Genomic DNA, 15,702 nt, shown 5'->3' with positions numbered 1-15,702 from the left:
CGAGACTTCCCTGTTGTTTGCCTTTTCAGGGTGTTCATGAACGTGTGTTACTTGCAATTTGGTTTCGATTGGACAGAAAAGGGGACTGGGAGGGAGAATCTCACATCCTTACTGTGCAGCACTTCCCTAAGCACAGCCCTGCTGGGAAAGCCCCTCAGGAAAGAAACGCCACCCTGCCATCAATGGCTTTCCTCCCAGGAACTGTTGCATGGGGCAGGCTGGACGCCAGACCTCGGCTTTAGCAGGTTGACTCCAGCTGCCCTGGGGTTCCTGGGCTTCTATTGAACCCCCCACCCCACCCCCAGCTTGGTGCCTTCCCTGTTTCTGCTGCTTTCTTTTCCCAGGGAGGGAGCTCTTGAGAAAACTGGACCAAGGAGGCTTGAGGTACAGCCAGCCAGGGGTAGAGTTCCCATCCAGGCCAGCCATTCTAGCGTTGAACACTATAGTACATAGTGTCTCCCACTGCCCACTGTCACCCCACCTCTGGCCCTGTAAGCTGCTTGCTTACTCAGGGTTGAGGTGGAGGGAAGGGAGAGACAGCCCACCCCCCACCCCCCATCATGCACTGACACAGGAGCTCAGGGTGTGGGGGAAGGGACACAACTCACAGAAGGGGACAGAGACCAAGTACTTCAGCCAGACACCTGCCTGCAGTGTACTGAGACTCGCATACTACTCTTCCAGTCACGGTACCAATCCTGACTGACCCAGAAGGGCTGCTGTGGGGAGCACCAGAACCAGGGCATCTGGCTCAGTAAATGGTCAGCTATGGCCACCATCCACCCAACTTGCACAGCTCTGAGTAGGGTAAGAAAAGTACTGTCCTGGGAAGGGAGCAATCACCTGGTCTAGCCTCTGCTACTGACTTGCTGTGTGAGCTCTGGCTACTCTCCCCACAACCCTCCGAATCTGTTTCCTCAGCAGTAAAACAAGAAAAGGGTTATGTGCCTGCATCGGCTTCACAGGGCTACAGGAGGGCACAGATGCCTGTAGGGAAGGAAGCATGCTTTGACAAAGGAGTCCCCGACTCTGAACGGAAAGGTGACTCAGAATGCAAGGCTGGCTTCCAGCTGCTGCCTCTCCTTGGGTCACTGCTAAGAACGAGAGGGTGCAGACAGGACACAGGCCTGACCCGCGTCTTACACAAACCACCAAAGCATCACATCTCTCCAGTATCTGTGACACCGAGTCAAGTCACTTGGCACCCTCCCAAACAGTGGCTGTGGCCACATTTCCTCTGTCATGTGTCAGGTGTGTTTCTGTGCACCCCAGGCTGACGTCTCCTGACGATTCTAAGGGAGCCACCTCCCGGGCTACCTCCAAAAGCCAGAGTTGCCTGCCCTGGCCCGAAACCCTATCATTCAGTTACTCCCTGTTACTATACACCCAACTACCCCATCAGATGTGACATGCGACAGCTGTGAGTGTTGAGGTGAGAGGTTGGAGGAAGCTGAAGACACTGGCTGTCACAGACCCCTGTCTGTGTGCTTCCAGATGCCCACGACAAAGCCTTGCCTTATGGGATGGTATGAGGAGATGGTGCCTTTGGGAAGGGATTATATCATGAGGGAGGGTGAAGCCTCATGGGTGGATATTTTGCCTCAGAAGAGAGGTCCAGAACACAGCTTGGTCCCTTTCCATGTGAGGACAGAACCAGCAGCCTTGTGAGAAATAGAAAATGTCCCCCCAACACTGAACCTATTGACACTTTGATTTTGGATTTCACAGCTCCAAAACTGTGAGAGGGAAACAGCTACTGTTTATAAACTGCTGCCTTGGGCATTTTGTCATAGCAGCAGGAGCTGGCAAGCTACTGGCTAGAGAACTTGAGGCAGGGTGAGGTCCTGAGGTGGGGGAGAGTGGGAGCTGAAGGGAGAGACTCAGGGCATATGCTCCACACACCCATTTCAAGTGCCCCTGGAATTCCAAGGACAGGGTGTGGCCTGACATCCTTTCTGTGCCTTCCAGCTTGGGTGTCACCCTGCAGTGGGGCTGGGATGATGGGAAGGCCAAACGGCAGTCCAGGAGGGACCCAAGGCATTTCTGGATCGAGGGAGGCATCAGGTGTGAGCCTCAGGGGTGGCACAAGGATGCAGGGTTCAGGGGATTCATGGCTAGGCAGAAGATCTGGCTGGGACGGAGCTCCATTCTGGTTCCACCTCTACTGTCTCGGTCTGCTCACCTGCCAAGAGGCACCAGAACCCCAGCCTTGGAAGACGGTGACCATAGGGAGAATTCTCAACAGAGTGGTCAGAAGTAGATCCTCAGGGTACAAGCTGGGGTAATCAAGGCACAGTCAAGAGTGCTCAGAGCCCCTGCTCCTGTCTCGGTAACACACAAAATTCACACTCCCAAGAGCTCTTCTATTGGAGTCACAGAACCAAAGCTACTTGCACAGACTACTGACCTCCTCAGAAACTGGCCTTCCTAAACTCAGACTTCAGTGGAGGTGAGGGAAGTCCCAGGGCCCAGGCAGGGCCTAAGGGACAGTGTGTGCTTTTCTAGGCAGACCACAGATAAAGCAGACACTCCACAGCCTGGAGGCCTAGGAGGGAAGGAGCTGGCAGGCTTATCCTCAGATTCTTACTTCTGTGAATACTGAGAGCCAATACGGAACCCTGTTCTCAGGGCCTCTGGCCAGCCTGAGGTTCAGTTATGTGCTGAGTGAATACACACCCTCCAGTCATCACTATGAAACGCCACACGCCACGACATCACAGTTCCCGCCCGTCAGAAGCTTGCAGCACCCATAGATCTCCCAGACACATCATGGCCTCCTGTGCTTAGGAACAAGACATTTCAGTGCTATTGGGGCCACTTAGAACAATAAAACGACCACCACCAACAAGAAGCACAATGATGCAGAGCACATCTGATGTGAAGGATGCTTTGACAAGGACCTCTATCTGTAGCATGAAGTGGAGAGACCATGGAAGGATGCGTGTCCACCTTGTCACCTGCTGTCCTGTCAGGACTGCTAGCGCTCGGCAGGCACTCTTAGAGAATTTCACATGAATTTTAGCCAGCAGGCAGATTTTCAAACAGAAGCAATGGAGTATGAGGATCCACTGGAAATGTCCCCATGCCATGATACCAATGGTAGTCATTGTGAGCCTGGCTTCTACACAGGACCCTGGGGAAACCAAGATCCATGTGTGTGTGGGGGGAGGTGGCTCTCCACACAGAGCCTGAAAGCAGCCTGCTCACTCAGCTCCCTGTGGAGGAAAGGGGGCACTAGTCAGTGGCAGCTGTAAGAGACTCTCCCAGCCTCCAAATTTGGAGGGGGTGTCTCCCAAGAAGCAGGCCTCCTCCTCACTCCACCATGAATGGGGAGGTCATAAACCTTTGCGAAGTGTCACTGTGTGAGGGCTGTGAGGCCACCCACCACTTACTTCATTCTGGTGAGCAGCACATGGGTCCTCTGCATCTCCATGCTGCATTCACAGAGGAAGCAAAGACTAGAGAGGGCAAGCATCCATCCCAAGGACTCAAAGCAAGTCAAAGTGGACATGGACAGGAACTAGAGACCAGTTTGTACAAGGCATAGAAACACTATGAACTGGGTTGCTGCCAGAAGGCTGAGTGACAGGCACGTAAGCGTGAGGAGCAGAGACCTTCAGAAAAACACCTCACAGAACTCCTACTTTATGCTCAACCCTGTTCAAACTGCTCCCACATATTAACTCACAAAATCTAACAACTCTGTGATTTAGGAACAATTATGACTTTACTTGTACAATGAGGAAACTGAGGCAGAGGTGGGAAAGTGCATCCTGCCTGTTTGCTCTAGACCCTTCTTCTCTGACCACAGTGTACTGGCCTCACTGAGAGCATGCTGAGCCATGGCTGCCCTCTTCCTGGGGAGTTGCCTGGGGAGGGGATAGCACCCTCCCCACCTGAAGACATGTGCACACACAGTTCCGGTCAGGTCCCACGCACTCTCCCTTCTAGGGAAACTTGCAGCAACCCAACTGCACCCTGTCTCCTCTACCAAGATCTGGTCCGGATCCTGAGCCTCATTCAGCCTAGACTCCTGTAGTAGCCTCCACGGCCAGGGTCACCCACTCTCTTTACCTAGCAGCCTAAACGGACGCAGCCATGTGGGTTCCACTATGGAAGTTTGGGCATAGACATCTGTGGTGCCTGCATTTGTGATCACACCCACTGGGCTGTGAGGACCTGGATACACAAACCAGCATACCAACCCAGTGAGATTCCAAGTGAAGACAGGAAATGCCTAGTGGGCCCCAAGCCGCTCAGAGCACTTCAAATTCATCAAGCAAAGGAGTTGCAGCCTGCTTACATAGGGCATACTGACTGGGTCCATTCCAAGGGCAACTGAAGGGCACAGAGAAGTGAGTGACTGCAGGCCTGGGTGGGGCCCTGGGAGCTGGCATCCCTCACTCAGGGGGATGCGTGCGTGCATGAGTGCCTGTGTGCGTGCGTGCCCTCCAAGCCCTGGGATGCAAGCTCCTCTCCAGCCCTGGCCACTGTCCCTCAGCACATTTCCTCTGGGCTGAGTATTCTATGCCCCACATATGCTAATTAGTGTCTTCTTTGGTTGGGGTCCCCAATGGCCCACAGGGTGCCTCTGTGCAAGCTGGAGGAAGGTGCTCTTTGCTCTCCCTAGAAGCAGGCCGAGCCCACCCCACCTCCCACACAGCTGTCATGACACTCAGCTCAGAGCAAAATGCAATTTCCTCCCCCCTCCCCCACTGGCGCTCCCTCAGCCAGGCAGGCACATCTGAGCAGTGAACGACCTGCACAATGGTATGCAGCCATCTTGAGGAGGTATGACACATTCCAGAGCACACGGCTCTGCCGTCAGATGAGAACCAGAATAAATAGCCTGAAGCTTCCAGTGAAGTCTAAAACTCACATGCCTGCAACCTAGCCCTAGAGAAGGAGGCCTCTCCCTCTCTTCCTTTTTCTCCTTTCTGCCCCCACTGAGAACAAGGACTTGCACATAGTCCTAAAATTCAGTTTAGTATTTCTGGGTATGGACAAAAGATATAAAACTGTTACTTGGCATAGAATTTGTATAGCAGAAAAAGTAAAACTGCAGTGATTTAGACAAGATAAATATGTGTTCCTCCCCCATGTGAGGAGATGCATGTAACTCTGGGTAAATAGTCCAGAGCAAGAATGATGCTTTGTGTTTTGAGACCCTAACCATATTGTTATCCCACCCCATATAGCTTCTGCATTTAAGTTTACCCCAGAATCCAAGATGGCTGCCTCAGTTCCAGAGATGATATCTGCATTTCAGCCAATAGGAAACACAGATCCTTTCAGTGTAAAGGCATCTTTGAGCAAATTTGACTCCCTCCTTACACCTCACTGTCCTGAACTTAATCAAATGACTATATCTACTTGCGAGAAAATGGGAGAAATTCTCGGCTTAAAAGTTATGCACACTTAAAATGCAGGGGTCAGATGTGAAGATTTGCTTCACTGTCACCTCAAACTCAGAGATTCTCGGGTAGAGATGGAGAACTACTCTTGAGGAAGTCATCCCTAAACCTCAGACCTGCACATGTCTTCAGAGGTTTCATTTAACACAGAGGAGACTTGGGATGATGTTGAGCAGCCCACAGAGGCAATGACTAAGTTGGCTTTGTCCGTTCCATGATGATGAAATAAAAAGTTTCATTTAACACAGAGGAGACATGGCCAGAGAGATGACTCAGTGGGTAAGGGCACTGTCACCAAGCTTGACGACCTGAGTTCCAGTCTCAGGACCCACATGAAGGAAAGGATGAACTGACTCAAGAAGTAATTCTCTGATCTCCACTGTGCACCATGGCACACACACACACAATGTAATTCTACATCACATGGTGCCATGATGGTTGGCAGGCAACACATGTCCCCAGCACATGTAGAAACATGGAAGGAAGTAAACTTTGGTGCAAAAAGAGGACCACAAGTCATCATGTACATACAGATTAAAATTATACAAACACACATTTGGTCTGGGTACAGACTAAGAGACAAATGTTTGAGGCTTTCAATTTCATCATTTTTGTCTATGAATTTTTAAAGTAGATAATAAAAACTGCTTTTGAGAAGCAATAGAATCCACATGTGTAATAGTCTGTATGTGTGCACACAAGCATACACACATGTGCACATGCACACAGGGTTCCCAATGGTCTCACAGCCCAAAGAGCTGAGCACACTGTCTCTGGTCACCATGACAACACTGTGGGAGCTGGGGTTGCCACCCTATCACCAGTGCGAGAGGAAGAAGGTGCTGTGGCAGGTTCAGCTGCAGCGTCTTGCCCAGTACTTCTGAGCTGCCACTAAGTGGAGGAACAGGCCCGTGGTCTTCATCACTATGGGAAATAGAAGCCAAACTCTTCTACAGAGAGCCAAGTAGAACCCCTCCATGCCTTCACACACAGCACCTTCCCCTGCCCCGCACCAGACTCTTCAGGGCTCCACACACATGGCCTGTTGGTACCAACTTTTCTACTTCCCACTCAAGCTAACTCCTAATTGAATTCCTTTCCCTATATTCCTGATCTCAGTTGTTAATACATACTCACCCTTCAAGACATAACTCGAGTGCTATTCCTGCCAGAACCCTCCCTGCTCACCACAGCCAATGGTAGTACCACCTCAGCGCTGTTATCTACAGTGCCTTGTACTTCAGCAGCACATATGCCTTAGTAGATAAACTGGAAATGTCTAGATGTCTACGTGCTCAGTGAATGGCTAGATGGATAGAGATAAACTGATGAATGAATGGATGGAGGAATAGATGACTAGATGGATGGGCAGATAGATGGGGGGACAGATGAATATAGATGGATGAATGGATAGAGAGATGAACTGATGAATGAAGGGATGAGTGGAAAAATGAATGGATGGACAGATGAATGACTGTAGAGGTGGTACATAGATGGACTGAACTTCTGGTTAGATGGCTGTATGAATGAGCAAGTGGAGGGTGGACAGGTGGCAGGGAGCTGGCTGGTGGTGGGAGGACCATGGGTGGATGATGGATGGATCAACAGGTGATAGATGGATGGATAGCTGTCTGAATGGCTGCATGGGTCAGCAGATGGATGAGTGGACAGGTGGCAGGTAGCTGGCTGGCTGTAGGAGAATGTGTCGATGAATGAACAGGAAGATACTTACCAACTGAAAAGTGCCTGAATATGCTTTAGAAGGAATAGGTTTTAGAAGCTCTACCTAACACATAAAGCAGGAAGATACAGTATAACTGACAGTGTCATCAGATGCCATCCTTAGAAACTGTCCTTTAATCTTAATGTTCTAGACACATCCACATGGCCAGCCTCTGACACCGGCAGAGAGGGAGGAAACCAGATGTGAGTCTGGAAAGAGCTGAGTGAATCTTGTCTCGACAGCTGACCCATTAGCCAGAGACCATCGGAATGAGCGTAGCCTGGCTTATTCCTCACCAGCCTCTGAGCCCCAGGGAACCTATAGAGGAGGGCTTCCCAATGCCTGAGGTCCCTCACCTTCTGGGCCAGCTTGGCCTTTGAGAAAACAGTCTCCTCCCATAGGCTCCAGCATCCCCACTGGGTTCCAGTCACCAGTAGGGTGGCAAACACATCTGAAGTTTCATCTTTTACTAGGGAATAACAAGTTCTTGGCTTGTTTAAAGATCCCAGGGCCGACAACACAAAGAGGCAAGCATCCCAGGGGCCAGTGTCCAATAGGACAGCCTGTCTAAGGTCCCACCCCTACCTCTCTGTCATAGATTCTTCCCTTCCCAGGCCAGAACTAGAGGTCCCTTAGTCTACCTGGCCCTGAATAGAAAGATGCAGCCTTGACCCAGAGCCTGGGGCCAACGCTTTATAGGATGTGGCCTGAGCTCCCTGTAGCTACCTCAGATACAGACAAGCCCTGACCACAACCCTGCAGAGGTGGGCCACTTTGTCTGAAAGGAACTAAGATTCTGTCTCGGGCTAGTGCATTCTTTTAAATCTCCCGACAGAGTGGGGACATGATAGGAATTGGCGAGAGTGCATGAGGGGCTCTGTGACCCTTTTCAAAGCTTGAGGCCATCGACTATCGGCCTGTACCTGCTTTGGAGCAGCCCTCAGAGGACTTGATCTAGGGGAGAGGAACTGCATCTGAAGTGGAAATCAAGGTACTTCCATATTCTTCAATGAAAAGCTGAGGCTGACAGCCTGAGAGGTACAGAGATGAGACAGCCCCCTCTGCCTTGCTAATATCTGAAGAAAGATTCTTCTGGCCTGTGCAGTTCTGTCTCCTTCAAGGGCACTCTACACTGATTGGCAATGGAGGACACAGAGTCACTTCCTGGCCTCCTACACAGGGACTGGCTGACTGGTGTGAAGAAGGCCTTAGAGTGTGGCGAGGAGAGCCTGAGAACCCTTCCCAGGCAGGGTCTCCGCTGATCTCCGTCTTTCCACCCTGGCAAAGGCTGACGTCACAGGCGACTTACACACTGTGTAGACAACTGAAGGTTGTTGGGACTTCCCTGCTGTTCTTACTCTACGCACTGGGAGGCCACTCAAACCTGCTTGAGGGCACCTCTTCCCGGAGAAGCCCTCCTACCCACCCTCAGTCAAAGCCCTACTAGCTCCAAAACCATTGGTCTTATCCACAGGAGCTCTCAAAACACAGCTCTTTTAAAGAACAGTTTTGTCAAATAAACCCCACAGTATTAGAAAGCATTTCCTCCCAGCTGCTTGGACAGAGAGGTGGTCCAGAAGGTTCCTTTCTGAATCTGCCTTTGTTTCTTACGAAAGGGAATAGCATGTTCTAGACTATTCTGAAGACTACCTTTCTAGCCATTGGCAGGAGAAGCACTCACTGCCTGCCCTATTGATGTACCATAGTCTTCTTGTAGGATTTCCATTCCTGCTGCCCACGGGTCAGCACTGGAGGGAATTACTGGATGTCCCTGGAACAGCAGCTCAGAGATAAGAGTCTATTTGGGGACCAGAGCTGCAGAGAATTGCTTCCCAGGAAACCAATCCCCAAACTTGAGAGGGGACAGGACCCCAGGATATCCGTTAGCTCTACAGATGACCTATATGCAGCCTCCAGATCAAAGAAAGACATGTTCTCCTCCAACCCTGCAGCCCTCCCCCAACAAGAGCGCCTTAAAATTCTGAGTTTCTCTGAGTTCAGAGATCTGCAATTGAAACCTTGCGAGGCAGCCAGGGACTCCAGAACTTGCACCTCCAGCCCACCCCATTCTCCAGGCTCAGGAGATGGTCCACTCTGCCCATCCCTGAGAGGGGCTCATAACATCCTGGTAGTTAAGGACCATGGTAGAGGGGGTCCCCTTTCAATGTCCTGGGAATCTAGCCCTTTCTGTCTTTTACACTAGAGAGGGTGTAAAGACCTTGGGGTCTGAACTCCCTTGAGGGGCTTTTTAAACAGGTAAGCCTGCACCTGAAGGTGACAAGGGGCTGGAGGGGCATGCTGCTCTCCTTGCCTAGCCTGAGACTCTTCCAAGCAGCTGAAACAGCCGCCCTCTTTCTTATCAGCAACACTGTGCCACCATAAGGGCTTCTGATGACAGAGGAGAGGTGGGGCACAGGCCGGGAAAGCCACTAAAGTTGTGGATTTGATCCTTAGATCCATTGTTGGGGAAGACTTCCATGGTCCTGATTCTGAGAATAAAAGGCAGATTCCTAGAATAATATCAGCAGATGCCTAGACAGAAAGGTCTAGAGTTAGTTGTCAGCTCTGCACTAACGCATTGTGCTGGCTAATTTAATGTCAGCTTGATATAAATTAGAGTCATTTTCAAAGAGGGAAACTCAGTTGAGAAAACGCCCCCACCACATCGGCCTGTGCTGCATTTTCTTAATTGATGGTTGATGTGTGAGGGAGGGTCCAGCTCTCTGGGCAGTGTTGACTGTCCTGGGTACTATGAAAAGGCAGACTGAGCAAGCCACGAGGAGCAAGCCACTAAGAGCATTCTTCCACAACTTCCAGTTCCTGACCTGACTTTCTTTGATGATGAACTGTGAGGCAGATGCGTCAGATGAGATAAACTTTTTTTCCCCAAGTTGTTTTTGGTCATGGTGTTTTATCACAGCAATAGAAACTCTAAGTCATCCACTAACTGGGAACAAGATGGCTCATAGTCACCTATCCTTTCACTAAGGAGGGACTGATAGAGGGGCACAGAAGACTTCAGGGGTTCTTCTAGATCCCCTCCCCTGTGCTTGGGCTCTTTCTGGGCACACAATTCTCTCAAACTCCTACAGTAGCTGGGAGGCCACCTCCACACACCTGTATCTTTTCCATCTACCCCCCCCCCCCCATCCCGCAACCCTGGCCAATGTCTTCTTTTTCCAAAGTCACTGGAGAAGGTACAGGGTCATCCACTTCTGGGGAGGGCAGGACTACACCCTCCCTCCCAGGCCTGCAAAGGATTCCAATTCCAAGCCTTTCCAGGCTCCTTGCTTCTCCAAATCTGCTCTCCCTCCCTTCTTCGTGGCTGCCTGCCAGTTTAGCTCATTCGTCACTGTCTAGTGACATGAACCAAGGAATGATTCACTGGCCATGACAGGTGGAAGCCGGGGGAAGGCCCTGAGGAAGAAACTGCAGCCACCCTGGGACCCTGAAGGCCAGCTCTCACTCCCTCTGCGGACTAGTCGTGGGAGGTGGAGAGGATGGACAGGGCTGTCTCTGATACCATGTCTGCCTTCCGCTTCCAGCAGAGACACTGTAGGTTTCTCCACTCGTGATGTCCAGACCCCATCTGTGTTAGAAGGCTAGTGCCTGGTAACATCTTAAGTTTTCTACACAGACTGGGACCCAGGACAGGCAGGTATCAAGAGAGAACGGAGGGCAACAGGGATGGGTGTGCGGAGACTCCTCCATGCCATGCCAATGCACCCCTCCCCCGCATCCCTGATAAGAAAACCCTGCACTGCCCCGGGTCAGGTTCTCTGTCAGGAGGTGGATGCCAGTCAAGACTACCCAAGAACATCAGACCCTGAAAGTCAAGAAGCCAGAGAAGGCGGCGGAGCTGTAGGAGCTGAGGCCCCATTCTGGGGGCCTCATCCTGATGATCTCTGAGTCTCAGAGCCCAGAGAGAGTAAGGATTCATATGCAGGGCCTTAACAGAACCCCTGTATCATGTCAGGCCAAAGGCTCAGAGACCCAAGTTCACCTTCTTCTTTCAGGATCTCCGTTTCCTCGTTGTTACATTGAGGACAGATTGGGCCAGGGCTCACCACATTTGTTCTAAGAGAGGAATTCTTTTACAAATACAATTTTAAGTAACCCGTAAGCCCTCGACATAGCAAACTTAGGAAAATGCACTGGGTGTGTTTCCTAAAGCAGGGCAGTGTCGGGTGCCTGCCAGGTCTCCCCTGGGCCTAGAAAACTTTCAGCTCTCATGGGCTCTGTGGGACACCATTCTCCTAGGACTCCACACAATTGGGTGTCTGACCCCAAGCAGTAGCCTTCGGCCATCTCAGCCTCTCTGGAATTGCCCCTTATTTCCTACTCCATTCATCTAACTTCAGTCCATCAACAAAGGCTGCCACTCTAACTTCTCCTGCCTCAACTGTCCATCCTGTCTATGCCTGGCTATAAGGCTACCTAAGCACCCCCACCCCAGCTGCTGTGAGTCCACCTATAGTCCATCACCCTCTGTGCAAACCTCAGCTGGGCCCTGAGCACTCACCAAAGACCGCTCAACCCCTGCAAGACCCACTTTCTATAGCCCTGGCTCCCGCTAACCACATTGCCCTACCCCTAGAATGTTCTAGATTTTCTTAACCTCTGCTCAGTGTCCTCTCTTCCCTCTGACCACCTGTCTAGAATGCTCTGAGGGTTTCTCATGCCTCCCTGCCCAACTTATGTCCTCAGAGGACACCAGTCAGTGGGCAGAGCTGGCTTTAGGAGTTGTTAACAGTCTTAAATTTATGGTAGAGTCCCTCCTGCAACAGTGGGTGGGAAAAAAAATGGCTGCCCCAGTAGCTAGCAACCTATCTGCAATTTCTCTTCTCCCAGCCAACTGTTTCAAGAATAAGCAGAATTTGCTTGCGAAGACCCTCAGGACAGGGGTCAGAACTCAAGTGGCTGCTTGCAGGTAGCATCCCTCCACTATCTGACTCCCTCCCACCCTAGAAAGGCAAGGGCTCTGGACCAGGAGGGTGCAAAGACAGACTCAAGCTTTCAGGACCAGTCCTGGTAGCAGCAGGGCCTAGGGGTGCCTTAGGGTGAGAGGCCTCTGAGTTTTTTAGATATGTAGCTCAGGTGCAGGGTGTGTTGGAAAGTACCCCCTAGTACTTGAAAGGGACCAGCCCCTGAGCAGGGACCAGAGTCATTAGAAGCAGACGTCACTTCGGTTTCTGTACACACAGGGTGGCCACTCATGGTAGCAAGCCCTTTGCCAGTGGCGGGGTATGAAAGGTCATTTTGAAAATGTTGCCCTGAGGTCTCTGCCCCAGGTACAAGGTTTTACACATGCCACCTAGGAATCTTTCCCACGTAAAGGGCCTTTAAAGTATCAAGCATTTTCAGCAGCAAATTTCTACTCACAGAGTGCTGAACATGTACCGGGCACTGTCCTAGGCAGGTCAGAGTAGTGGCCTGACCCCTATACTGCCTATAGACAGATGCTTAAATACAACTCTCCTGAGTGCTGGGGAGATGACTCAATCAGTAAACTGCTTGCTGTGTAGGCATGAGCACCTGAGTCTGCCTCTCCAGAACTCATGTAAAATCGGGGGGACATCTGTAGCTCCCTGGCCAGGCAGTCAAGCTGAATCAGTGAGGTCCAGTGAGAGACTATCTCAAAAAAACTGAGGCCAAGAGTAACTAAAAAAAGACACATGACATCAGTGTTGGCCCCTATACACACATGAGCACACAGGTTCACACATACCAACACATACTCCTCACTCCCACACACCACAATTCATCCAATCCAATCCCAGAGTGGGGGAGGGATTACAGAATTCTGGATTTTCAGAGGCGGAGAAGTCAGATCACTTTGTCCCAATCACCCAGTTGGCAAAAGGAAGGGTCCCACCCAACAGATGACAATAATAATGAACATAATAACTATTGAGGATGTCGCCTCCCAGCCAATCTACGTAATGCTTTTGACAAATTTAACTTTCAAAAACAACCTGTGAGGAGTAGAGACTACTGCTTATCCTTGTAGGTAAACTGAGGCACGGATTAAATCACTGGTGCAGGCATGAATAAGGAAAGGCAGGAGGAAATAGGTCAGGCCAGGTCATCCTTGAGGAAAATGGAAGTAGATGAGGTCAGAGCCTGGTTCCTTCCTCATCCTCCTTTTCTACCCAGTTTGCTCCCAGGAGACCCCTTCCCCATCGGAATTCCCAGTTCCTCAGCGGATGACATTTGTCTCTGCAGAGATCACTTCCAAGGGAAGCATCAACACAGAATTTCCGGGCTGTGACTGTAGCTGGGATTGGGGGTAGGAGGGAGGAGGTAGCCACATCTACATGACTTAAGGGTCTCGACAGGCCAGTCCCTCTTACCGGAATGAGGGCCAGTTACATCCTACTGCCTCTCACCCCCGACTGCACAAGATCAGAACAGCATTCCTGTTGTACAGAGAGGAGATTCAAGGCCATGGGAGATGAGGTCACAGACTTAAAACAGGCAGCCAGCCTCGGGAGTCCACTCGGGACTAGGCCCGGGACTTTTAAATGGAAATACAAAGTATGGCACCCCAGATGCGTCCATCAGCCATGGCACCTCAGAAAGTCCTGGAATGCTTTCCCAGAAATCGCTTCCTACTGGGTGCCGCTTCAAACCTGACCCTTCCAGAGCTACTCTCATGACTGGGCTGGATGACAGTTACATTCCCAGCGGTGCGCGGCTCTGGGCAGTGTCCCAGTTCTCCTGGGGGGAGAGGGGGGAGGGAAGAGCACGAAAGTAGGAATCTCTTCCGAATGGCAGTCCCCAAACCACTTAGTTTCACCCACTTCACAATGAATCTGTGTCCTGGGATCCCACCAACCATAAGTACCCGAGCACCCTAGACTGTCCTTACACCAGGCTTTGCAGATGCAGAGGGCAGTCCAAAGATCACTGTCCCCAATAGATCAAGCAGGCTAGCACAGGGGATCCTGGTGGCGCCTCAGTCCCGGCAGAGGATCAGCTGCCTGGTGGGGCTGCCTGAAGTTGTCGGTGCTTTTGATCCTACTACCCTACTCTCCTCCTGGCCCCAGGATCTGAGGGAGCAAGGGATCTGAGGGCGCAAGCGGGGGTCTGGGGTGTATGTGAGCTCAGGCAGAGCATCGGTGCATTGGGGTGCACGGGGCTGGCTGGGTCGGGACAACGAGTGCTTGCATCCAAAGTTCAGCCCGGGCAGGAGCCGTGTCTACACTGGGCTCGAACAAGTACAAATACAGATATACTCTAACCAAACCCGCCCAGCCGCGGGGAATGTGCGCTGTTTTTCCAGTTAACAAAGTCTGAGTTTGAAAGTTTGGCCAAGTGTTGCAGTCACCAGGGCCGCCCCCTTTCCCTGTAGAACCTAGGTCTGGCCTTGGTCCCTGCTGGGGGTGGGGTGGGGTGGGGGTCCCATCTCAGCACGACACCCAAGATGTCTTCAGCCCAGGGTCCCTCCTGAGCACCCAAGAAAGCCTGCCAGCAGAGCAAAGGTGCAGGACCCGGGCCACCTGGGGAGAGGCGGGCGCGGGGTGCGACTTACCCGGCCGGGTGGGCACTCGCGGGCGCCTCAGTACGTCTCATCGTGGGGCCCGCAGATGGGGGACGCGGCTCCGCGGGACTCAGGGGCGCGGCGACCTCCGCGTGGCGCCAGCGCTGTCCCTTGCCGAGGGCCGGGCCAGGCGCCGCCGCCAGCCGCGCGCCCAGTGGGGAAGCGCGGGGCCGCTGGCTTCCACTTCCTGGATCGCTGCGCGCGGGGCTCGCAGGAAGAGGCCGGCCCTGGTGGTCAAGGGCTTTTTGTCAGAAGCCATTCGGCGGCGGCGACTGCTTGCAGCCGGGAGCCCCCTGGGGATCGCGGAAGCCGGGCCGCGCCCCTGGGGCCGGGCCTGGCGGCGGGCGGTGCTGGGGTCCGAGGGCTGCGCTGGCTGTGGCCGTGGCCCGCGGGAAGCCTGCGAGGGAAACTTACAGGAAAGTTTCCAAGTTGGCACCGGGCAGCGAGGCGCTCGGGGCCGGCAGGTGACGAGGCCCAGGGCCCGACCGGGAGCTTCTCCATCCCAGCCCATCCTCAGCTCCCAAGGCAGGGCACCTCCTCCACATCCCTGACAGGTGGCCATGCTGTCTCCCTTTGATGCCACCTCTGCTGATAAGCTCACTGTTTAACAGAGCAGATAGCGTCCGGCAAGCCTGACATCTAACGCACCTGTGCTAGGTACCACACCCAGATGAAGGCAGAGGGAGAAAACGTGCCAGCTTCTACAACCGCAAGGCTTGTGACCTCTCCTTTAAGTGCCCAGACACTCAAAAACGTCTCCTGAGCCTGCTAAGCCCATGAGACTCGGTAACAGCAGACCTCAAAATATCACCTTGTCTAATTCATTCTCAGCCTGGGCACTATTTAGACAACCGGGAACAGATGAAATGTTTTGTGCTTGGGACTGTCTTGGACATTATAGGAGTAACTCAACGTCCATCCACATCTTACATACTTCTGCTCAAGTGTCCACACACCCCTCACCACCGCTTCTCTCTTGTCATTTCCTCCAAATCAGCCTGTGGAAGTGAGAAAAGCATAGT

At 52.2% G+C, this 15,702-nt stretch overlaps 1 protein-coding gene across 1 annotated transcript in view; it reads right to left on the bottom strand.

The window, feature by feature from the left end:
- Positions 1–14,834, bottom strand: part of Rin3 (Ras and Rab interactor 3) — a 120,536-nt gene extending 105,702 nt beyond the window's left edge. Inside the window, 1 exon segment of the mRNA XM_052738824.1 lies at positions 14,672–14,834. Within this exon segment, the coding sequence (XP_052594784.1) occupies positions 14,672–14,712 (41 nt within the window). The 5' untranslated portion in view covers positions 14,713–14,834.
- Positions 14,835–15,702: the final 868 nt, after the last annotated feature.

This window comes from Peromyscus californicus, unplaced genomic scaffold (genome assembly GCF_007827085.1).
Source record: "Peromyscus californicus insignis strain IS unplaced genomic scaffold, ASM782708v3 Scaffold_15__1_contigs__length_86483966, whole genome shotgun sequence".
NCBI classification, from domain to species: Eukaryota; Metazoa; Chordata; class Mammalia; order Rodentia; family Cricetidae; genus Peromyscus; species Peromyscus californicus.
Note: the sequence above shows the minus strand (reverse complement) of the source record. Positions and strands in the feature narration are given on the sequence as shown.